This window comes from Balaenoptera acutorostrata, chromosome 15, assembly GCF_949987535.1.
Source record: "Balaenoptera acutorostrata chromosome 15, mBalAcu1.1, whole genome shotgun sequence".
Lineage (NCBI taxonomy): Eukaryota > Metazoa > Chordata > Mammalia > Artiodactyla > Balaenopteridae > Balaenoptera > Balaenoptera acutorostrata.
Window position 1 is genome coordinate 74,241,760 of NC_080078.1, and position 25,292 is coordinate 74,267,051.

The window sequence follows — 25,292 nt, forward strand, 5'->3', positions numbered from 1 at the left end:
ATGCAAGCACTGCCCCCTGTGATTCAGATGTCTCTTGATTCCAATTCTTTATGTTGACTGGAGAACGAGAGGGATGGGCATTGGCAGGAGGAGAAGGGGCAACGGCTGAGCTGGAATGGCCACATGGCAGCAGCTGCCGTCTTGTGCCCGAACCCCTTGCAGGTCCTCAGGGTGGGGGAAGCATCACCTTTAGGTGCAAGAGCTTGACAGCAGGATGGGACGGCTCCCCTCCCTACTTAACAGCGTGACTTGAGGCAAAACACCGCACTCCTTTGCACCTTGGCTTCGTCCTCTGGAAGGTGGGATTAAAAGTGCCTGGTGTTGGGAATTCCCTGGCGGTCCAGTGGTTAGGACCCTGAGCTTCCACTGCAGGGGGCATGGGTTCGATCCCTGGTCGGGGAACTAAGATCCCGCATGCTGCAAGGCGCAGCCAAAAAAAAGTATTTGCTGTTGTGGGGAGTGCATGAGGTGATGCCTGCTAAGTGCCTACCTAGCTCCCTGCTTGGATCTAGTAACTGCTCAGTAAATGTCCTTCTAATCCAGTCCAATCCTCAGACCAAAGGAACAGCAGGGAAAAAATGGGGGTGGGGATGGAGAGAGAGAAAAGGCTCTTTCAGAAAAACCTTTTAGTGAGGAAATTCTCAATTGTACTTGAAACTAGAGAGGATGTTTTAATAACCACCCCCCATACTTCTGTCCGTTTTTAAAATTATTAACCAGAATAAAGGTTTTAGTATCTTCAATAACTTCAAGATATCCATCCTCAGGAAGGAGAAGAACAAACTCCCAATGGCTCCAACCAAATGGCCACAAACACGTGTTAGGAATCCTCTGAGCAGCCCTGGAGGGTCCCAACAGCCAGAGACAGGGTCATGCTCAGACAGCTGTCATTTGTCGCCCCCCCCTACCTCCCAAATAATATATTCACCAGCCTGGGAACCATGGTGCCCACACATGGGTGTGGCTATGGTGTTTCCTGGCAATAGGTTCCATCTCTCTGGGTCCCCCAAGCCATGTAGCTTGTTTTACAGTGCCTGGAAGATTCTGGAAGAAACACCCCCTCCCCCGCCAAATCCTACCTATAATGTTCTTTAAATTAGCAAGAGGCAGATTTTAATTTCTTGCAACCCAGATCCCTAAATGATGCCCAAGCTACAGAAAGGCCACAGCTGCCATCTCGAAGGAGCTGGTACCTATCATCCCCTGAGGTCAAAATAATCCATTCTTTTAGGAGAGAGATGAGAGATCTTATCAGGGAAAATGCCCAGGGCTTCTGACCTTCTGGAAAATTACTGAACTATATTCTAATTATAAAAATCAATCCCTTAAGATCTCAGTACATCTGGGGAACAAGCTGTGTAGAAAAGGAAAAGAAGAAATTAATTGGGTGGAGGGGCCACTAACATTTGCTAGGCACCTAATCTGTGCTGAGTGCCCCTTCATGCTTTCATTTAATCCTCACAGGAACACTGGTAGGCAGACACTTTTACCCCCATGTCACAGATGAGGAAACTGAGGCTCAGAAAGGTGAAGCCACTTGCCCAAGGTAGAACTGAGGTCTGGCTCACTCAGAAACTCACGTTCTTTCCTAACCACTGTCCTACCTACCATGTGGCACCTTAGACGGCAGCCTTTATTCTCTGTCTGAGTCTGTTCCTCTCCCTGATGTGGGAATGACAAGGCCTGCCTGGCTTTCTACAGCTTTCAGAAGGATCTTGACTTCTCAGGGACGTGAAGTGCTTTGAAAGGTGTAGAGGACCCAGTTAGGGCCTGGAATCACCTATCTTGTTGTCCTCAAGGCTGGCAACCTTGCAGTTCTGGAAGAAGAAGATCCACGCCTCATTGATGGGTCCCGGGTGCGACTCTGGCATGAAGGGACAGAGGAAAATCACTAGGTCCCCTCAGGTTCCCGAAAGGAAAAAAGAAGGGAGGGGGAGGCGGAGGGAGGGGGAGCTTCAGGGAGCGCCTTGGGGTGTTGCTGCTTTTGGTGACTGCTCAGCTGACGGTTCTCCAAGCTGAGAAACATACATAACAAACTCTAACCTCCTCTGGCTTAAAATAGAGCCACGGAACCGAAAATGCCAAGCACAGGGCAGAGTCACCTGCCTGGCAGGGCCAGACAGCTCCTCGTGGCCCCAGTAATGCCTCCCCCGCCAGCGGACCCATTTGACAAAGCACCTCTCAGCTTCGTCTCATGAGACGCTCACAACAGTGGGGGCGGGAAGCCAGCGCTCCTCAAACCCACCTTAGAGATTAGGAGAGTGAGATCCGAGAGGCCACTGGAGGGTGATAAAGCCCCCAGCATCTTGCCTGATGAGGAGGCACCGTGTATCCGAAGGATCATGACCCTGGGGGGCCAGACAGCCCTGAGTTCCAGTTCTGACTCAGCCGCTGCCTGGCTGCGAGGACTTGGCAAGCGGGGTCTCTTCTCCTCCGCACCCCGGCTTCCTGCACTGGGGAGTGAGGGCTCCCTTAGCAAGGTCTGTGAATATTCCTAGTGCGGACATCGCTCCACAGTCTTAGTCTTGCCCCTGCTTCTGGAAAAAGAATTCCTGACATCAGCAGGCAGTCAGTTGTAAAAAGGGAGGAAAAGTGGCTCCTGGGCACCTGGAAAGTGACATACGGTGTCTTTTATAATGCAGGAGGCGGGCATGCCCATCACCCCCATTTCTCACATGGGAAAACTAAGGTGCAGAGAAGCGGAAGGCTTCTATCCACAGATACCCAGGTAGAAAGTGGATGAGCTAGAATTTAAACCCAGGCCTCATTGACCTAGCTGTGTTCAGGACCAGGACTCATTAACTGTCCCCGGGGTGGACCCAGCCCTTCCCCTAAGAGCAAGCTCCCTCCACCCCTACTGGCCCCATAAGCTCTTCTCAGGCACTTCTCGGGCTATAGGTCCTTGGTGCCCCACCTGGGCCCACTCAGAGACTGTAGCCCAGGTTTCTGTTCCTCTGAAGTCTGAGCAGGAATCAGAAAATCAAACTTGCTGACACTGTCGCTAAAAATAAAGCTGAGGCAGTAGCACCAGCACCCTCGCTTCTGAGCTGCTGAGCTGCCCCCCTCTAGCTTCTCAGGGGAAGAAGGGGTCCAAGGCCCCCTCTACCAGGCACTGGGCCCCCATTCTGCCCAAGAACTGAGTCAGGGCAGGAACTGAGTCTAACATCCCTGTGGTCCTGGGCCTTTGTTCTGTTGTGATAGTTGCAACACTGGCTAACACTTCTAGATGAGTCGTCAGGGCCAGACGATGCTCTCAGGGCTGCACATCTACCAGCTTATTTAATCCTCACCATCCTCACAACCACTGTAGTAGTGCCCTGTTGTTGCTAAAACAAATTATCACAAACCTAGCGGCTTGAACAACACAAACGTATTACCTTCCAGGTCTGTGGGATGGAGGTCTACGCGGGTCACGCTGGGCTAAAATCAAGGCATTGGGAGAACTGCATTCCTTTCTGGAGGCTCTAGGGAGGAATTTGTTTCCTTGCCTTTTCCAGATTCTAGAAGTCACCTGTGGTCCTTGGCGTGTGGCTCCCTTTCTCCATCTTCAAAGCCAGCAACGTCAGGCCAAGTCCTTCTCACCTTGCATCTCTCTGGTTCCCCCTCTTCCGCTTCCCTCTTCCAATTATAAGAACGCTTGGGATCACATTGGGCCCACCCAGATCATCAGGGTAATCTCCCATCTCAAGGTCACTTGATTAGCAACCTTAATTCCATCTGCAACCTTAATTCCCCTTTGCCACATAACCTAACATATTCATAGGTCTCAGGGGTAGGACGTGGGCATCTTCAGGGAGGCCATTATTCTGCTGACCACAGCACCTTATGAGATAAGAACTTTCCTAACCCCATTTTAAACTGGGGAAACTGAGGCATCCCAAGTTCACACGACTGGTAAGTGAAAGAAGGATACAATCCCAGGCAGTCGGGGTGCAGAGTCCGTGCTCTACGTGCTGCTGCTGCCGCTTGTTCATCCACAAACAATCCCTGGATGTGTGTTCTGTGCCAGATCCGGTTGCTGGGGACAGGCTGGGGACCAAGATGGGATCCCTGTCCTCAGGGGAACACATATATGGAACGCGAGAATTACAATGCAGTGGGAGGAATGAGAGATGGCAGGAGCACGGGAAGTCTTCGAGGAGCACAGAGGAGGGACATCTTAGGAGTCAGGAAAGGTGTCCAACTAAGGGAGAGGTGAAGGATGAATAGGGCATTAGCCAGCAGCCCCTATCACATAAGGAGGTTGTGAGGATTAAATGCATGAATACATGTAAAGTGCTTCAACCAATGCCTAGCCCCTAGCAGGCATTCAATAAATGTTGGCTGTTGAATGGGCTGGGGAGAGGACTGTTCCAAGCAAAGCAAGAGTTTGCACAAGGAGCTGAAAGTTTAATGGAGCTGGAGCAAAAAAATGCAAAGGGGCTGCAGGAAGAGGGGCTGGAATGGTCACAGGGGGACAAGTGATGCATGTCAAGGCTGCAGCAGAGACCTGGGAAGGTGGGTGCCCCAGAGAGCTGCAGGAGAGACTGCCTGTGCTCTGCCCAGACTCCCCATGAAGGCTCACCCAGGACTCCGAAATGAGTGTCGCCTTGGTGCTGGGGGGGCAGGGGTAGATTCCTCAGGGAGTGAGGTCAATGGAAGGTGCCCCAAGCGTCCAGCTGTTCAGGCCAAGGACCCCAGGATCATCCTTGAGTCGTCCTCCCCTTCGCCCTCCACACCCAACCCCCTCAGCAAGTCCTGTTGCTGTGCGCATCTGGGTAACGCTAGCTGTGGTAACAGATGGACCCCAGACGTCAGGGGCTTAATGCCACAGAAGTTCAAATTAGGTGTTCCTTTGGGAGACCCTTTGCAATGTGTCATTGCACCCCAGCTCCTCCCACCCCGTGGCTCTGTCCTCTCCTAAAGACTAGGTGTCCGCATTCAGTCTGCCGTTGGGGAAGACAGGTGGGGGCATGGCGTGTGGGAGGGCTTTATGGGCCAGGCCTGGAAGTGGCACAGGTCACTTCTGCCCTCATTCCATTGTCACATGGACACCCCTAAGCGCGAGGGAGGCTGGGAAATGTGGCTGGCCGTGTGTGCCCGGCTCCACCCCCGGCGCCAACATCTCAGATCCACCCACTTGTCTCCATCTCCAGGGCGATGCCCCTGATTCCAGGCCACCCTAAGCACGCATTTGGACGACAAGAGTCTCCAAACTGGGGACTTCCCTGGCGGTCCAGCGGTTAAGACTCCGTGCTTCCACTGCAGGGGGCCCTGGTTCAGATCTCTGGTTCAGGCACTGAGGTCCCGTATGCCTGGCAGCGCGGCCAAAAAAAGAAAAAAAGTCTCCTAACTGACCTTCACTCTGGGCCACCATCCCTTTCCCACATGACAGCCAGAATGCTTTTTTTTTAAAATGTCAATCAGATTGTTGGTGTTTGTTTTCCTGCTTACAACCTTTCTAGGGTTTTCTTTTTCTTTTTTTTCTCCGCCGCGCCCCGTGGCACGCGGGATCTTAGTCCCCTGGCAGTGGAAGCGCGGAGTCTTAACCATTGGACCGCCAGGGAAGTCCCTCTAGGGTTTTCCATTGTACTGAAGAATAAACCTTCGGGAGGGCCTGTAAAACCCTGTGTGAAGTGGACTCTCTGTCTTCCTTCCAATCCCCACTCCCACCCTTACTCCCCCAGCACCCCAGTTATTGTGGATCCAGACACACTGGCTTCTCTGCTTAAAGGACCCGCACTTGCTGCCTGGACGCTTCCGCCCCAGTCCCTCCCCAGGGAGGCCTTCTCCCCCCAACCTTAGCTGGCGATCCCCCCCACCCCCGCAAGAAGTTTTCTTTCTTTCTCACACTTTTCTTAAATTATCTCTTTGTGTGTTTGCTTTTTAGCCAACCCTCCATCCTAGGATATCAGCTCTATTTACATCAGGAATCTTGTTTGCACCAGTAGGTGCTTTGGTAAATATTTGTTGGATGACTGACCAAACGAAGAAATGAACGACTTGCCCAAGGTCACAGGACGAGATAGTGGTGGAGACAGGGCTCCTGCAGACCTGGGCTTTGGGCGCTTTGCTCCCACTATCTGCTGACACCTTAACCCCGGGGCCCCACCGGGTAAACAAAGGCAGGTGTGCGGAGGGGCGGGGGGGCGGCAGGGAAGTGGCAGCTGCAGGAGCCCTCTCGGCCCTCCTCGCCCCCTCGCCCCGCCCCGCCGAGGCCCCGCCCCTGGGTACCGCACCCCAGCTACAAGCAGCCCTGGCTCCTGCCGCATGGGGCGCGGGCCGGCCGTCGGGGCGCATGGACGGGGCGGCGGTGGGCACGGTGCCGGGCTGGCGAGCGGGGCCCAGGGCTCAGCGATGAGGAAGCAGAGCGTGCGCACCGCCGCGCTCATCCTGTGCATCCTGTCCTACCTGCTGGTGGGCGCCGCCGTCTTCGACGCGCTCGAGTCCGAAGCGGAGAGCGGCCGCAAGCGGCTGCTGGCCCAGAAGCGGAGCGAGTTGCGGAGGAAGTACGGCTTCTCGACCGAGGATTACCGCGAGCTGGAGCGCCTGGCGCTGCAAGCCGAGCCGCACCGCGCCGGCCGCCAGTGGAAGTTCGCCGGCTCCTTCTACTTCGCTATTACCGTCATTACCACCATCGGTGAGCGGCCCCGGCGCCTCCCCTCAGCGCTCGCTCCATCCCCAGCTGCCCGCGGCGTCCCTGGGTTTGAATCCCACTTCTGTCCCTGTCCAGCTGGGTGACTTTGGACCAGTCATTTCAGCTCGCCGAGCCTCACTCGCCTCCCTCTGTCGAATGGGCTGTCTGTCGTTCCACGCAGGCAAGGCTGGGAGGAGCCAGTAGGTCCCGTTTGCCAAGAGGCTTGGCCCGCAGGAGTGTCAGAAAACGCCCCAGGGGCTGGCAGACGGATGGAATGGGGCCGGAAGCCCAAATGGCTGGAGTTGCTTCCTTGCCTGGCTGCATCACGCTGGCTGTGTGACCTCAGACCAGTTGCTTAACCTCTCTGAGCCTCAGTTTTCTCCTCTATAAAATAGGGGTGCTAATAGGCCCTATCTCAAGGCTGTAGTGAGACAGTTATCGTTAAGGAGATAATATATGCAGAAAGTTTTAGCACAGGACCTGACACATAGAAAGCACTAAAAAAAAGATTGATTTTTGTATTATGACACAAAAGAGAATGGGCACCTACTCTATCTTAGTCCCTGCAGTATGGCCAGTGCCTAGCCGGTAGTAGACACTCAATAAATATTTGTTGAAGGAATGACTGATTACCACCAGCTTTGGACCTCACCCTCGGGGATCCAGAGCACTTTCTCTGCAGTATCTGGACCGCCAGCCGTTGCCATGGCTACTGTCTGGCTGGTACCTGCTGAGCCTAAGCCTGGGGAAGCAGAAAAGGAGAGAAGCAGGCTCTGCAGGGCTCCACGCTGGGTGCCAGCCACTCCCCAGGCCCCAGCTGTGGATGTCCAGGTGTCCCTTTGGGCTTAGACCACCACCCTGCAGTGCCGCGGAGAAAGTTCCTCCGTAATGCTCTTGCAAGCCAATGTGAGTTTGTGGGTTTAGCAGTGGAGTTAGAAGCCTGAGTTCTGCAATTACATCGACCAGAGTTCTGTTCTCACCTCTATTGCCTCCTGCCTTCTCTGACAATTGATTGTACCTTTCTGAGCCCTAGTTTCCTCAACTACAAAGTGCAATTGTTGCTACCTCACTGAGTGATTACCAGGTTTAAGTGAGGTCAAGTGTGTAAAATGCATAGCACAGGCCTGAGGCTAGATAGGGACTATTAATTAGCAATAATAACAATTCATTATTTGCCAACTGTGGGCCCAGCTCCCGTTCAGCCCTTTTGACCCCTCCTGTCAAAGTGGGCACCCCTGCTTGCCTATCTTGGCCTAGCCTAAGACCCTCCCTGTTACTGTGCCCAGTGGTGTGGGACCCTATCCACCTCCTCTGCCTTCCCCCACATTTTTTGGAGGCCTCCCAGCTGGATTTGGCCTCCTCTTCTGACTGCTCCCCTCTGACCTGCATCTGGGAGGGGGTGGGGGGAGTGGAGGGAAGGGACCGTGCAAACAGTAGTTTTGCCTCTTTTGGCCACCTGGGGGCGCTAGCACTGGCTGTGTGGTCCAGGCTGCATAAGCCAGCCTTGCAGAGAGCCAGGATCCAGAACCTAGGAGTTGAGCTCTGTAAGGACAGAAGAGAGGCACCGAGAAGCTATGGAGGATAGTGGTTAATAGCTCAGCCCTGTGACCTTTGGGCAGCTTCCTCCTTCTGAGCCTAGTTTCCTTATCTGTAAAATGGGGATAATAATATTATCTCATACAGTCACTGGACGATTAAATAAAATAATCCATGTAGAGTACCTAGCATGTTTAGTTATTACCATTATTAATTTTTCTTTCTGTCAAAACCTGACATACCCCCAAACAGCTAGAAACAGTACTGCCTGGCCTCTTATTCCTAAAGTGGCTCCTCTGTCTCACACTTAGCACCTCCTTCAATCTGGTTTGATTATTATTATTATCATTGATTATTTCTTTCATTTCTTTTTTTTAAATAATTTTATTCATTTTTGGCTGCGTTGGGTCTTCGTTGCTGCGTGCGGGCTTTCTCTAGTTGCAGCGAGCAGGGGCTACTCTTTGTTGCGGTGCGCAGGCTTCTCATTGCGGTGGCTTCTCTTGTTGCAGAGCATGGGCTCTAGGCACACAGGCTCTAGGCGCGTGGGCTTCAGTAGTTGCAGCACGCGGGCTCTGTAGTTGCAGCATGCGGGCCCCAGAGTGTGTGGGCTTCAGTAGTTGTGGCGTGCAGGCTCAGTAGTTGTGGCTCGCGGGCTCCAGAGCGCAGGCTCAGTAGTTGTGGCACACGGGCTTAGTTGCTCTGCGGCATGTGGGATCTTCCCGGACCAGGGATTGAACCCGTGTCCCCTGCATTGGCAGGCAGATTCTTAACCACTGCACCACCAGGGAGGTCCCTATCATTGATTATTAAACTTTCATTGAGCCCTTAGTCTGTGTCAGGCTCTGTGCAGGGCATTCACTGGTGACCAGGGACACAGAGAAATGACCAGCATGGTCTCTGGCCTCACGGACCTCACGGTCGTCTAGTGGCAGCAGAGTTCCCCCCCCCCAAATAGATAGAGGCAGACTGATAGGGCCATAAAGTAAAAACATGGAAGTGGAGCCATAGATCTTTAAATATATATATATATAATATTTATTATATATATATATATATATATATATATACACACACACATATATATATATGGTTGATATTTCAAATGTTATATATGCACACAGGGTACAAAAGGTATAGGATGAAAAGGAAGTCTCCCTCTCTCCCCGTCCCTCAACCCTTGGATCCCTTCCCTGGATCAAATGCAGTTATCAGTTTTTTGAGTATCCTTCCAAATATCTTCTCTATATATTCCTTTAACACACACACAAACATGTTATAATACGTTATATTATACATGCTGTTTTGTCTCTTGCTTTTTTCACTTCATATATTTTGGTGATGTTTTTTTTTTTTTTTCTTTTTTTTTTTTTTTTTTAATTTATTTTATTTATTTATTTATTTTTGGCTGTGCTGGGTCTTCGGTTCGTGCGAGGGCTTTCTCTAGTTGCGGCAAGTGGGGGCCACTCTTCATCGCGGTGTGGGGACCGCTCTTCATCGCGGTGCGCGGGCCTTTCACTATCGCGGCCCCTCCCGTTGCGGGGCACAGGCTCCAGACGCGCAGGCTCAGCAGCTGTGGCTCACGGGCCCAGCTGCTCCGTGGCATGTGGGATCTTCCCAGACCAGGGCTCGAACCCGTGTCCCCTGCATTAGCAGGCAGATTCTCAACCACTGCGCCACCAGGGAAGCCCTTTGGTGATGTTTTTACATCAGTCCCTGAAGAACTGTGTCCTCTTTTTCATGGCTGACTAGCAGGGCTCCTCAGCCTCAGCACCGGTGACATTTTGGGCTGGCTATTCTTGTTGTGGGGACTGTCCTGTGCATCAAAGGATGTTAAGCAGGACCCTGGCCTGTACCCACTAGATGCCAGCAGCACACAGCCACCACCTCCCGGCTGTGACAACCAAAAATGTCTCCAGACATTGCCAACTGTGCCCTCGGGGGCAAAATTGCCCCCAGTGGGAACCCCAGCCAACATCTGAATGGTGCCGTGGCTTATTTAACCAGGCTGCTTTTGATGGACACTTAGGCTGTTTCTCAGTTTTCACTATGACCAACAGTGCTGCAACGACAACTCACGTGCATACATCACTTTGCGCGTGTATGTATTTTGGAGGACTACCTTCCTCAGTGTGGAACTGCACAGGCCAGAGGTGTATTTACGTTTTGGCAGATGGAGCTAATTTGCTACAGGAGGCATATTCTGTTGGGGAAGGGCCACCTGACATTTCCTGGGTTATGGGACCCTTTGAGAATACCATGAAAGCTTTTGCTTCTCAGTCCTGGAAGAGACACATATCCACTAATTCCACGGTGATGGCACGGTGTGCCAAGACTCAGGGAAGCCCACTCATGTTTACGTCCCCTACAACAGCTGAGGGGACTCAGTGAGGAACTCCACCCGACTGAAGAGGTGTTTTGTGAGAGCTGGCTTGGAGCAGGATCTGGGAAGGGAAATGTGGACTAGGACAGGGGGAGAAGATCGTGGTGGGGAGGGGAACCATGAGAAAAGGACATACTGGTTGGGGAAACAAAATGGGGTGAGGCTGGAGAGGTGAGGGGGGTCCTGATCATGAAGCAGCTTGGACATCACCTGAGAACTGGGACTTTACCCTGTGGGGACTGGGGAGACACAAAAGATTTTGCTGTTTTTTCTTTCAAGACACAACTTCCAGACATTAAAATTCACTATTTTTCAGTGTACACTTCTGCGGGTTTTGCCAAATGAAAACCTGTCTTGTAACTGCAGCCACGATTAAGACATAGAACATTTCCTTCGTTCCCCAAAATTCTGTCATGCCTTTTTTTTTGGCCGCGCAGCATGTGGATCTTAGTTCCCTGACCAGGGATCAAACCTGCACCGCCTGCATTGGAAGGGCAGAGTCTTAACCACTGGACCGCCAGGGAAGTCCCCTGTCATGCCTTTTTGTAGTTAGTTAACCCCACCTCCAACTCCGAGGTCTGGCAACCACAGATCTGTTCTCTGTCCCTATAGTTTTACCAGAATGTTTCCAGAATGTCATTTAAATGGAACCATGCAACAGGTAGCCTTCTGAGCTTGGCTCCTTTGATTCAGCATAATACGTTTGAAACCCATCCTTTGTTGCTGAGGAAACTGAAAATAATTCCACTGTATGGATGTACCACAGTTGTTTATGCATTCCCCAGTTGAGGGACATTTGGATTATTTACAATTTGGGTCGATTATGACTAACCATGCAAGGTTTTAAAGCCAGGGAACGACCTAGTTCGAACTAGCATTTCAAGATGCTCTGCCGGCTATGGGGGATGGGGAGGGAGACCCGGCAGGAAGGAGGCGGGTGAGAGTGTGAGATGGAGCTGGACCCTCATCAACCCTCCCCTCCTCTCTGCCTCCAGGGTACGGTCACGCCGCGCCAGGCACGGACTCGGGCAAGGTCTTCTGCATGTTCTACGCGCTCCTGGGCATCCCCCTGACGCTGGTCACCTTCCAGAGCCTGGGAGAGCGGCTGAACGCGCTGGTGCGGCGCCTCCTGCTGGCGGCCAAGCGCTGCCTGGGCCTGCGGCGGCCGCACGTGTCCACCGAGAACATGGTGGTGGCCGGGCTGCTGGTGTGCGCGGCCACCCTGGCCCTCGGGGCCGCCGCCTTCGCGCATTTCGAGGGCTGGACCTTCTTCCACGCCTACTACTACTGCTTCATCACCCTCACCACCATCGGCTTCGGCGACTTCGTGGCGCTGCAGAACGACGAGGCGCTGCAGAGGAAGCCGCCCTACGTGGCCTTCAGCTTCCTCTACATCCTCCTGGGGCTCACGGTCATCGGCGCTTTCCTCAACCTGGTGGTCCTGCGCTTCCTGGCGGCCAGCGCGGACGCGCCCGAGCGTGCTGCCCGCCCGCTCCGCCGGGGGTCGCCCGAGAGCCGCGGCCCCGCCCTGCCCCGCCGCCCCGCCCACCCCGCCGGCTCCACCTCCATCTCCTACCGCATCCACCAGCTGAAGTTGTGGGCCCGCGATAATCCGGGCTTCTCGCCCCCCGCGAGCCCTGGGGCTGGAGGCGGCGGCGGCAGGGCAGGCAGGCCCCTGGCCCGGCGGAAGTCCATCTGACAGCCCTACCCTGGCTGGGGGTCGATCCTAGAGCCGGAGGGTCTGGATTCACCTGTCAGTACACCCTCCCCAGAGCTCGGAGAGGGGTGAGGGGCCGTGGCCTCAATGCCGTCCTCTGCCACGAGTGGTTCCTCATTTCCTTCTGTGGCAAGCCCCTCCCTCCTCTCCAAAAATGTATTAAAGTCGCATCATAAGCACAAGCATGACTCTAAACTCGCCCTGTAGGTGCAAAGCACTTGTGGTCCAAATTGTTTTAGAAGGCGTGGCCACACCCGCCACTAAGGAGAGGCTCGCCACAGGCCCGTGTCCCCAGCTAGCCCTGCGGAACGGAAGCAGGTGCCCATTTTTCTGCTGTGTGAAGAGGTGGGCTTTCCGTGTTGTGGGGAAATGCATGACTTCCAACACTGGAATCCTACCAGGGAGGCCAGCGGCTCTCACTGCGAGAAGCACAGGGATGGGACGGACTGAAGGGAAACATTTAGGGTCCAGCGTGGACCAGTGGGCAAATCTCTGCACTATTTAAACGACTCCTTTCTCTTACTCGGCGCGCAGAGTGGAATTGGTCCCACCCCCAAATCTGATGCTCTTTGTCCTGGGCCAGCCCCACTTTGGGATAAGGGTGGGGCGGCCTTGCTGACACCCGTGTCACGGGGACACCTGGACCACAGTCTCTTCTGGGAACTGTGAGATCTGGGTACTGCCAATCACCCACAATGTGACCTCGGGGAGTCTCATCCCCTCCCTGGGCCGCAGTTTCCACATCTGTAAAATGACTGGGTTCACCCAGTACCCTGTTCCCTCCTGTGCATCTCTGGGAGGGTTCCTGGGCCAGGCCCCAGCCCCATAAGGAGACGTTAACAAAGCTGACGTCCCGGAGCACTCAGATCCTTAAAACTAAGGGCCTTTAGTGTCCCAGAGAGAAGTGCGTCAACACACAGCAGAGCAAGCCACGTTAGAAAAGCCAAAAACTTTTAATTTTCAACATGAGCTACATGGTCATGAACACAATGCAACGTGACCCGCTCCAACCCAGGGGCCCAGGAAACCCTCCCTCCCCAAAAGCCTGAGGGGCTCCTGCTCCCAAAGAGGGAAGGGGGGTGAAAGGTGAGTGAGTGGAGAGTGGGCCTGAGGACCAGGGGTCCTGCCTTCCTGCCACCCCTCAGGAGGCAGTGGTAGAGTGAAAGGGCTCCAGAGGTGATGCCTGAGGCCCCGTGTTCAAGTCTCCACTTTGCCCTCACAGAAGCTATGCGTCAAACGGGCACGCTCAGTGCCTCCCCGTCAGGGTTTGTGAGTCAGATGACCTCATGGACAGAACGTTTCCCGTCCACTCGGAAATGCTGCTATACAGACACAGGGCCTCCCCGAGCCCAAAGGAGTCATTACAGGGCAACGGGGGATGGAGATGGGGCACCCCAGTCCCCTGGGCCTGGCACAGGGCCGCTGCTCAATAAATAAATGCAGGTGGCCTTGCCTGACGCAACAGCCGTGCTCCAAGGGCAGCGGGGCTCAGAGGTACCTCTGAACACTGAGGTGTGCCCGTGAGCTCCTGATACAAGGAGCCGGATGGCGGATCAGCTTGTAAAGTGCGTGACCTCAACTCTCTGCTTCACCCCACGTTGAAGAAAGAGCTCTGAACTGCTGGAGAACTGAGTTCTCATCCAGGCTCAGCCACCAGCTCACAGTGGGACCTTAGCAGGTGCCTCCCCCTCCCAGGGCCTCAGCTTCCTCTTCTGTAAAATGGGGCTGATAACACAGGTGTCCACCGACTGCCCAGAGGCTCTTGTGAGGTTACACGCAAGGTAAAAGCAGTTTGAAAACAAAAGAAGTTTGAAAAGCACTACAGGAAGATCAGCTGTTGTTATATCTGAAGGTCTGGTGAGGATTTCCTTAAGATGAAGTGTACCACAGCCAGCTCACTCCCGCACAGCCCCAAGGAGGAACCAGTGTCTTGCCTCCCTCAGGCTGGTCTCGGAGGGGTTGTGGCCCCTTGGCGGGAGTCCCCACTTAGACATCAAGGCCTGGACCAAATCCTGCACAGCCTCAGTTAGTCAGGCCAGACCCCCAGGAGAGCGAGGTCTCTATGGCAACCCTTTCCTCCAAACCCGGGGCCAGAAAAGTTATTGGCCCATCAAGATGGAACCAAGCAGGGCTGGGTGGCCCAGGGCTTAGAGGTCACAAATATTTATCATGGCAGATGTGCCCTGGAGCGACGGTCTTCTGTCCCACAAAGGAGGGACAGTGGAGCCCTCGTTTTGGCTCACATGCTGAGGGGTCTCATCTTGGGCAAGTCACTTACTGATTCTGAGCCTGTTTCCTCCCCTCTCAGATGGGCTACAGTTGGCACTGCCCATCTTTTCAAGGCCCCTGGGAGAAGGACCCAGAGAGAAGGGCGGAGGAAATATTGTGGGAAATGGTGGCCCCAGCTGGTCCTGCCCTGGCTCCAGCTCAGCCTCTGCTGGGAGGAGGCGGCCCAGGCTGGGGGTGGCATAAACTCACAGGTGACCCCAGAGGCCTGTGATCTCTTTGTAAAATGGAAATGATTCCACTGATGGTCCCAAAGCCCCTTTCGCTTTAGTGCGACAGGCAGATTCTGGAGAAGGAAAGTGGAGATGACTCCCTCCCACCGTACCCCTGCATGTGACCTTTGGCCCAGGGATTGAAAAAAGAATTGTCCCCTAGAGACCCCAGCCCCCCCCGACTCCTAATCCCAACTCCACCCTCTCTGCTCTTCTCCAAATGGGGGAGCTTGAGCTGGCAAAGGATCAGACAGGAGCAGGCGTGAAGGTTCCCCAAAGCTAATGATGAGAATAGTCACCCCTCCCCAAACCCCCATCCCTTGGTGAGGACAGACGGTGGTTCCCACGCCCAATGGTCGGGGCCCCTTGGAAGGTGGCCATGTGCTCACAACGATGATACAAAGAAAGAGGGCTCCAGCCCTCACCCCAGCCCACCCCTCCAGGAGGTGAGCTGAGAATTCACAGAACAAACAAGAAAGTCATTGAGGGGGGCCCTCGGTGACCACCCTCTGGGTGTTATTGCTTTGGAGCACGCTCTCTCCCTTTATAAAGGCTGTGCAGACAACCAAGGGCAGGCTCAGGCTGGGGTGCAGAGACCACACCCCCCCCTCTCTGGTTGAAACAGCCAGGCTCCGCCCTGTCTTTGAAAAGCTACCCCTGAACTACCAGAGCAGTGACAGCTGGAGAGAGAAGGCGCTCTCCTGGCTCAAAATATTACGAATGGTGAGTAATAAACGAACGGCAGAAAAATCACACTGGTTTAAAAAAAACACACGGGGGAAGCGCTGATTCTGGGCCTCCAGAGCCCCGCTGCCTCCTGCCCCAGCCTTGGGATTCCAGCCACCACAGTCTCAGGAAGGTCTGAAGGCCTCCTGGATCAAAGGGGCACCTCCATCTCCCCTTCCCAGAGCATGGGGGCGCTATACCTCATCCAGAACTTTAAAGGGGGCCCAGGGCTCAAACAGGCTGAGGGGTTCCAGGTGGAAGGAATCACCTGGTCAATAGCCTAGAGGGGGACCGGGAGCAAGGTGGAACTCAACACAGCCGGGCATCCCCAGCGGAAAACCACCTCCTCTGATGGAGCCCAGGTCCCCTCTGCCAAGGCTCACATCCTCAGGAGTGCTTCCTAAATAAAATCAGTACCAAGGGTAATAAATCAGAACATCTGAGTATCATGGGCAGCTCTGGCTACAACCCTACATGGGGAGGGGGAGGAAGGAGGGGGAGAAGGGGGAGGGGAGGAGAGGGAGAAGGGGGAGGGGAGGAGGAGGGAGAAGAGGGGAGGAGGAGGGGGGGCGGGGGGGTGAGGGCGGCCTCCCGTGTGAACCAGGCTCCAGATCCAGGCCCAAGCCAGGCCATCGAGGAGGAAAAGGCCGTCTCCTGGAACGCACTCCATCTCCTCTCGCCCCGTCTGGGGACTCTGTAAGGACTCTATGTGAGCTAAGACCAGGCACGGGGCCTGGCACACTAACCCTACCCGGCTAACCAGGACTATGCCCTACACAGCAGGACTGGGTAATGAGGGGGGTACGGGGAGTGGGCGGCTGGGCGCCTCCCAGGGGAGGTGGCAGAAATGTGCTTCTAGAGAGGGGGGCCAGCCTGCGTCCTCCCCAGCATGCAAAAGGGCTTGTAAAGGCCCCGGGGAGGGCCCCAGGACTGCTCGAGAAGGACTCTCCCAATTCTCACACTCATGCCTCTCCTCACTCTCTTTCTCTCCTTGAGCCAAGGTCACTGAGGCCGGGGCAGTGGGTTCTGCCCTTAGTACAGGGTGGTTTGTTTAAAAAGACTAAAATTGGGGAGCTCTGTTGCCTCCCCAGACCCTTAGCCTGGAGGCAGAGGGCCAGACAAGATAACCTTTGACCTCATCCGGCAAGGAGGGATTCTCCTACTTGGGAAACCCTCGCCTGGGCACCACCAGTCCCAAGCCCAGCTTTCCTCAGACACCCTCTCCAATCCCGCATCTCCAAAATTCAGAGACGGTGAGCTCTCTGGAGCTGGGGTTCTCAAAAATCGGGGTCCCACAGCTCCTCTGCTAAAACACAGGCGACAGAGTTCTGTCCAGTCCACTAACGGTTTGCAAACTAGGTTGTTGCAATCCCACAGAGGCAGGTACCCTGGGGATCTGTGCCAGGCCCAGGGCACCCCTCCTGTCCTCTGGTCCCTGAAGGACCCCAAGTCCTAGAGCCACCGTAAGAGGGGCAGGCAGGGGACGGACAGATGGACTCGAACAGGCTGCGGCAAAGCTCCTTCCACGGGCAGGTGGAGGGAGGCCTGAGCTCCTCTTCAAGTCGGGGGCTTGGGGCCCCCCGGAGCTGGCTCCGGATCCTTGCAAAGCTGCCCCATAGGCTTTGGGGCAGGAGTAGCTGCCTGAACCCGGTGCCGCAGGAAAGACACTTGCTGGTAATTGGCACCATGGAGATGGCCGCTGGGTTCTGGACTTGGCTCCGGGCAGCGAGCTTCCAAGGAGGCAAAAAGGGGGAGCGGTCGGACAGTGTCTGGGGCAGGAGGATGGTTTGCTCTGCCACCTCGGTCTTTCCTTTCTCCGGATTGCAGCCACATCCACCAGGTCAAGAACCAGCCAAGTCAAAAGTGCAGCCAATCCCATCGGGAGAGGGAAGGTCTCAGGGGATGGGAGGCAAAGAAGGGGTGAGGAGGGGCCCTGCGGGGGCAGGTCTCCCCGTTCTGCTTCCCCGCTGTGGGGGGAGAACCCCATCCTCCTCTGTTCAATGTGCCCCTGGGCCTGGGGTCCCAGGTCGGGGCTGGGCGGTCTCCAGACCATCTTGGCGAGCCCCTCCCCCTCCCTGGCACTAAGATCGCTCGCTGCAGGGCCCCACGGTGCTCTCAAGGGACAGCTGGGATGCCTGCCGGAGCAGGGGGCCCGTAGCTGGGTCCACCATGGAGGAGGTGGGGAAGAGCTTGTACCAGCCCACGGCCAGGGTGGTCAAGTCCAGCTCCTCCAGCAGTACGCGGGCCACGCCCATGAACTGCTTCCGCTCCATCCGCCCGTAGTTCCCCCACACGATCACCTGCGGGGCAAGAGACACAGTGGTTCAAATCCTGCCAGCGCTACTCACGGGCCCAGAACCAGAACCTGGGGTCACCCCACGCCCCATTCGTCTCCGAGTCCAGGGAATTCTACCGCCTAAAATGGCTCGAGTCCCACCATATTCTCCTGGCTCCAGTGCCACCATTATTGGTCACTGGATGACTGGCTTCCTGCCTCTGGTCTTGCCATTTCTTTCCATCCTCCACACGCCCCATCTCTGAGCCCAAGCCTTGAGGGCTGACCCTACATGATGAGTGTCCTACCTGCCACCCCACCCCCCAAAAGGCCCTCTGCTTCCAGATCCTTGGAAACAAAGTTTTAAAAAGTGGCTAGGAGGACAGCTGCATGTAAATCAATGAAATTAGAACACTCTCTCACACCACAAACAAAAATAACCTCAAAATGGTTTAAAGACCTAAGTGTAAGACATGACACCACAAAACTCCTAGAAAAGAACTTAGGTAAAACATTCTCTGACATAAATCGTAGCGATATTTTCTTAGAGCAGTCTCTCAAGGCAAAAGAAATAAAAGCAAAAATAAATAAATGGGACCTAATCAAACTTAAAAGCTTTTGTACAGCAAAGGAAACCATCAAAAAGACAAAAAGGCAATCTACAGAAATGGCAGAAAATACTTGCAAATGATGTGACCGACAAGGGGTTAATATCCAAAATACACAAACAGCTCAGACAACTCAATATTGAAAAAACAACACAATCAAAAAATGGGTAGAAGACCCAAAGAGACTATTTTTTTTCCAAAGAAGACATACAGATGGCCAATAGGCACATGAAAAGATGCTCAACATCCCTAATTATTAGAAAAATTCAAAACTACAATGAGTTATTACCTTACAGTGGTCAGAATGGCTATCATCAAAAAGTCTACAAATAATAAATGCGGGCTTCCCTGGTGGCACAGTGGTTAAGAATCCGCCTGCCAATGCAGGGGACATGGGTTCCAGCCCTGGTCCAGGAACATCCCACATGCCGCGGAGCAACTAAGCCCGTGCGCCACAACTACTGAGCCTGAGCTCTAGAGCCCGCGAGCCACAACTACTGAGCCTGCACGACACAACTACTGAAGCCCACACACCTAGAGCCTATGCTCCACAACAAGAGAAGCCACTGCAATGAGGAGCCTGTGCACCGCAACGAAGAGTAGCCCCCGCTCACCGCAACTAGAGAAAGCCTGCACGCAGCAACGAAGACCCAATGCAGCCAAAAATAAACAAATAAATAAATTATATATATAAATAATAATAATAATAAATGCTGGAGAGGGTGTGGCGAAAAGGGAACCCTCCTACACTGTTGGTGGGAATGTAAATTGGTGCAGCCACTATGGAGAACAGTACGGAGGTTCCTTAAAAAACTAAAAATAGAGCTACCATACGATCTAGCAATCCCACTCTTGGGTGTATATATCCAGAAAAGACAAAAACTCTAATTTGAAAAGACACATGCACCCCCAATGTTCACAGAAGCTCTATTTATGATGGTCAAGACATGGAAACAACCCAAGTGCCCATCAACAGACAATTGGCTTAAGAAGATGTGTACACACACACACACACACACACACACACACACACAATGGAATGTTACTCAGCCATAAAAAAGAATGAAATATTGCCATTTGCAGCAACATGTATGGATCTAGAGAATATTATACTTAGTGAAGTAAATCAAAGACGAATACTGTATGATATCACTCATATGGGGAATCTAAAATATGACACAAATGAACTTATCTACAAAACAGAAATAGACTCACAGACATAGAAAACAAATTTATGGTTACCAAAGGGGAGAGGGAGGGAGGGAGGGATAAATTAGGAGTATGGGATTAACAGATACCAACTACTATATATAAAATAGATAAGCAACAAGAATACTCAATATCATATAATAACCTATAGTAGAATATAATCTGAAAAAAATAACTGAATCACTTTGCTATCCGCTTGAAATTAACACAATATTGTAAGTCAACTATACTTCAATTTTTAAAAAAAGTGGCTGCTACGTGTATAGTGTACATGCTAGCCTCCTTCCTTTTTCCCAACACACTCTTTTCTGCAGTGTCTTCCTTATTTCTTGGTCAACCTCCAAAAGGTTGGAGGTTGGAGTGGCCAGATGGATGGTCTGTGGCTACAGGACCCTCATTTGCTCTCCGGCACCTCAGTTTCTAACTCTGCCCCTCTCTAAAGGTGGGCTGCCTTATCACTCATAGAGCCTGTTGTCTTAATGCACATGCTTTAGGGTCAGACACGTGCAGGTTCTAATCCCAGTCCTGGCTGGGTGGTTTTGGGCAAAGTCGTTTAGCCTCACAGAGTCTCAGAGTTCTTGTTTGTAAATGGAATCACCCGCACTCAGCTTACCTGGCAAGCGAGGATCACAGGAGATAATGGATGTGAAAGCTCGCTGTAAGCTGTAAGACGTTCTTCAAGCATGCAGGGTAATATGCAAACAACATGGGCCATTGCTATTGGTTACTGCATGTCAGGAACTGTTCTAAGGCTAAACCAGCCTTAGATTCAACCTTCCCAACAACCTTACAAAAAAGGATTCCAATTTCACAGCTGTTTAAACTGGGGCTCAGAGAGGTTAAATCATTCGTCTGAGGTCACTCAACTAATCAGTCTTCAACACCCCTTAGGCAGCTGATCAGAAGCTCACGTCTGGTGTGTGGATGGGTTTGTTTTCACTGGTGTTATGGGCTGAACTGTGTTCCCTCAAATTCATGTTGAAGCCCTAACCCCATAATGTGACTGTATTTGGAGACTGGTCCTTTAAGAAGGAGATTACATTAAAATGAGGCCATTAGGGTGGTTGTGGTTTTAACTGGTGTTGTTATAAGAACAGGAGATTAGGACACACAGCTAGACACCAGGAATGTCTGCATGTAGAAAAAAGACCATGTGAGCACACAGCAAGAAGGTGGCCATCTGCAGCCCAAGGAGGCCTCAGGAAACATAACCTGTGATACCTTGATCTTGGACTTCTAGCCTCCAGAGCTGTAAGAAATACATTTCTGTTGTTTAAGCCCCCCAGTCTATGGTACTTTGTTATGGCAGCCTTAGCAGACTAATACAACTGGCATTCCTCAGTTGCAGTGGGTCTGTCCTGCTCTGACATTAGTCAGAAGGCTCAGTAGCAAGGACCCCATGTCAGATTTGTTTCCCCACTCCCTCCGCATCCCAGATAGGGATGTGCTCTGGAGCTTCTCCAAAGATGCTCAGGCCAAAATGCACAAACCTTTGTCCAGTGGACCAGATGCGGCCCCCAGATGGTCTTCTGGTTGTTTTAAATTGTCTCTGAATGTCTTTAGACCAGAAGGGTTTTTCCAAACTTTTTTGACCAGTATATACCGAAAGACAGACATTTATATCATCACCCAGTAAACACATGGGATTCATAATTGAAGCAAGTGCTCCACCAAATAAGACTTATCTTACTGAGACTTACCTTTCCTAGTCCTATTTCCTATTTCTTTCCTATTTCCTATTCCATTCCATTAAAAAAAATACTTGTTGAGACGCACTAAACTGATTTCACAACTCAGTGATGGGTCTCAACCCACAAGTTGAAAGACTGTGCCCTAGATAGGACCTGGGCTTCCCAGTCTGGCAAAAGTTCCACTGTCTTGGCGACTTGTAATACCTTGGCCCTACCCTTGTTTGCTCTGCCTGCCCAGGTTAGGAGCAAGAGATTGAGGTATAAGCTAGAGGTGTCCAAATAGCAGCTCTGAGAGAGCAGGCATATGGCTCTTGCAGGCATCCAACCCGGGCCTTGCCGACCCCATGATGGGCAGCTATTTCTAGCTCCAGGATCCTCCTAAAAGCCAAGGAGCCAAAGACCTCTCTGGATCCTCCAAAGGCTCTCAGTCTATTGCCATTGTGCTCCATGCCAAGCCCCTGGCCTCCAGAGGTTGGTGGTGGTGATGGTGATGATGATGATGATGATGATGATGTTAACGGCAGCCACTTGTACAGCCAAACTTGCAAATACTCTTCTTGCACAAAGCACACATTCCACTCTCACAGTAACATTATCAGTGGGTACTATTAGTATCCGCATTTTACAGATGAAGAAGCTGAGGCTCAGAAAGGAACTTATTCAAAGTCGCACAGCAAGTTGTGGCGCTCAGATTAACCACAGTGCTCTACTTCCTCCAGATGAGGCCCTGCAGGGAGCCCCCCACCCCCAAGAAGCACCTCCTTCTCCCTCTGATACTGCAGCCCGCCCCGCCCCCAGGCCCCTCACCTGCAGAACTTTGCCCTGGGGACTCTCGGGAAACAGCAGCACCTGGTTATACAGCGGGTCCAGCGACTTGCGAGCGACTTTGGTCTTCTTCTTGGCAATGCAGATGCCGTTCTCTAGCAGGTAGGCTTTGATGTAGGCCGCTGGGGACAGAGGCCAGCAGGATGAGTTCTAGCCTGAGCCCCAAATGGTGGGCGAAGGGCACAGCAGAGGGACCCGCTGCTGGGGATCAGAGTCCCCCCAGGGGGTCTGCAGAAGAGGCAACAGGAGCAGGTGGGGGTAGGTGGTGGGGTGCAGCCAGGGTTAGCTGGGGCCTACTCGGCCCCCTCGGGTGGTCCTGCCTGCCTCCCCCTTCCTTTGCTCACCCTTTCCCTCTCTCAGTCCCTGGCTTGCCCACCCTTCCCGGGCTTATATATTCGTGGTTGACCCATTCACTCAGATGTCTGCTGAGCACCCACGGTATTCCATGAGCCCTACCAGGCGCTAGGGTAGAACCATAAACAGGAAAGACAGTCCCTGCCCCCCAGGAGCTCAGTCCAGCCGGGAAGGCTGACAAGGTCAACGGACAATTTCAACTGGGTCTCCAGAAAAAATCCTAAATCATCAGTTACACAAGAGTCACTTGCTTTGGGACTGAGGGATCCCCCAGAGCTGGACCCAATTTTCTCTCTTCTAGACCCAGACAGCCCTCAGGGCATCCCCCCGACCTCCACCCCCCACCCTGCAGACGGGAGGGCAGCCTCCACACCTGGCAGTGTCTTGGAGCCTGGCTTGGCCGTCAGTCCCCGAGCCTGGATGATGTCCACTTCGAGCTGACCGTTCCGCTCCTGCAAGCCGATCTCCACATCCCCTGCAGAAGGCCCCAAGAGCTGAGACTGGGAAGTGGCTTGGAAGCTCCGTCAAGGACTCAGCTCCTTCTCTCCGCTGAGGGATGAAATCCCTTCCCCCTGCTCCCAGCCCCGAACAAGACCAGAACCAGCTCCCACACCAAGCGCCCGGGCTCCGCGGAGCGCCTGGCAGGTAGGAACTGCGCTCCAGGCTGGGTGCTCAGCAGATGGAGCCCAGGCAGAGGGGAAGGAGGGAGAGACACGGGGCTTCTGGTGGGGACCCCCCCAACATTTGGAACAGGTCTTGGGACACTCACCCATCGGCGTGGTGGCCAGGGTCTGGCGGCCCACAAACTGTGCTGGCCCCATGCTGCCCAGGAAGTCACTGAACTGGGCGTCCGATGCCAGGCAAACTCCCCCATAGTTAAGGCTGAAAGAAGAAAGAATGAGACAAAAGCAGACGTTCCCAGGGGCCGACTGAGGACTCTGATGACTCAGGCAATCAGCTCCAGAATGGCCCTCATTCCACAGCGATTCTGTCCACATCCATCACCCAGCCTCAGGCAGACTGCTGTCCTATCTCTGCCTCCGTTCTACTTTAATGGCCCTAAAATCTCAGCTCTGACTCCAAAATTCCAGGGCTTAGCTTCTGTGTCCTGTACCTTTCCCTGTCCTACCTCTCCTCGCCGAGCCTCAGGTTCCCCCTCCATGAAATGGGTATGGTGACACCCGCCTCTCGGGGTGGCTGTAGGACTCACGGGAGATGATGTTTGTCAATGCCTGGCTCTATGGGTGAGAGCTGCGACACTCAAGTGTGGTCCAGAGACCAGCAGCATCACCCGGGAGCTAATTAGAAAGGGAATTGAGGCCCACTCCACTCCCCAGCTGCTGAATCAGCAACTGGCTTTTAACACAAGCCCCAGAAGACTTGTTTGCACTGGACAGTTTGAGATGCACGGCGCCAGGGGCTCAGCCTCCGAGGTTCGCACTTGTTCTTGCCATAGAGCTGCCCAACGTCCACTCGCCTTCCTTTGGGAACAAGACCTCAAATCTCCTTTGGGGAGCCCCTTCCCCCAAGGCATTGATTCCCATGGAGCAGAGCAGACCTGGTTCCAGAGGCTGGCGTAGGCTCAGCCTAGCCAATCAAGCCGTTCCTTCCTTAGCCAGTGACTGGCTCAGAGTTGGGCTTGTGGCCCAATGCAGCTCACAAGAATCTGCCCGGGAAGATTTCTTCGAACTGTAGGAAGTGAGAAGCTCTCTCTTCCCATCAGATTTGAACCTGAGACAGAAAACTGGAGCCTCTGGCAGCTCTCTTGCTGCCCTCTGGAGCCCATGAAGGAAGACATCACACAGGTGGCACTGCGTGAGCTCCTGGATCAAACTCTGCCTGAAGCAAGAGATACTTCTTTTTTTTTTTTTTTTTTTGGTTATGTAAGTCAACAACAACAACAACAATTATTATTATATTATTTTGCTGAAACCAATTTTAGTTTTTTCTTTCCCATCTCCTAGGTCTGTTGTATTTAATGAGATCAGGCACTAAGTACCATGCCTGATGTGCCCCTATTACCTTTAGGAGCAAAGCATTCTCATAGGAACCTTGCCACAAACAAAGGAGGCTGGTTTTGTTTTGTTTTGTTTTGACTTTATCAGCAGTATTCAGATGAGGAAGCAGGTTCAGGCCAACCTAAAAGCCAGAACTCACAGGGCAGAGTCAGCACTTGGATACAACACTTCTAAGGCCAACCTCAGGTGACTTTCCACCTGGGCATGTTCCAAGAGTAACAGCTAACTTTTAATAAGCACGTACTGTGCGCTGGGTTTCACAGCAGCAGCGAGGGCCTCTTTGAACAGGAAGGGGAGCCTGCCTTGGGCCTCAAGGGCATGAACACTTTGTTCCCCAGCCTGAGAGCAGCTGCCACTCTGCCCCCAGCTCCCTTCTCAGGGAACCTGCTGGGCTCTCGGCCTTGAAGGAGCAGGAGGAGCATCCAAGGGAGGTGGGGGTCTGTGGTTCCACTCCGAGGGTGCCCCCTTCTGCTTCCAAACCACTCTGCTAGTCTACCTTTTCCCCAGTTCTTCAGAGAGAACAATTCACTCACGGTCTTCTCTGCCTGTACTCAGCTCTTCACACCCTAGACATGCTCCTTGGTGCTTGAACCACAGCTGTCTGCCTTTACACCTCATTGCTAATTCACAAAACCTCACAGTTGGCAAAGGATATACCGGCTGGCTCTGCAAACAGTTACAGGAAGGTGTCCTCCAACCCAGCAGACTCCCTATTTCATAGATTGGAAGACTGAGGCCAGGAGTGAGAAAGACACCTGTCCGAGGGCTATATGATGGCAGTGCCTGCTACTATACGAGGCCACTGCCCAATTCATGTCACCCAACACTACTTGACCTTT

General features: G+C 53.2%; 2 protein-coding genes across 2 annotated transcripts in view; one reads left to right on the plus strand and one right to left on the minus strand.

Annotated features, from left to right (window-relative positions):
- The first annotated feature begins 6,336 nt into the window (after positions 1 to 6,336).
- On the plus strand, positions 6,337 to 12,231 carry KCNK15 (potassium two pore domain channel subfamily K member 15). The gene is made up of 2 exons (XM_057529848.1): positions 6,337 to 6,619; positions 11,528 to 12,231. The coding sequence occupies exons 1-2, from the start codon at positions 6,337 to 6,339 to the stop codon at positions 12,229 to 12,231; spliced, it is 987 nt and encodes a 328-aa protein (XP_057385831.1).
- A 3,817-nt stretch (positions 12,232 to 16,048) lies between these two features.
- The window catches only part of RIMS4 (regulating synaptic membrane exocytosis 4), a 60,021-nt gene continuing 50,777 nt past the window's right edge, over positions 16,049 to 25,292 (minus strand). The window contains exons 3-6 of the mRNA XM_057528331.1: positions 23,205 to 23,317; positions 22,809 to 22,910; positions 22,064 to 22,203; positions 16,049 to 17,773 (exon numbers count right to left, since the gene is read on the minus strand). Of these exons, the coding sequence (XP_057384314.1) occupies positions 17,555 to 17,773; positions 22,064 to 22,203; positions 22,809 to 22,910; positions 23,205 to 23,317 (574 nt within the window). The 3' untranslated portion in view covers positions 16,049 to 17,554. The remainder of the gene's footprint in view (positions 17,774 to 22,063; positions 22,204 to 22,808; positions 22,911 to 23,204; positions 23,318 to 25,292) is intronic.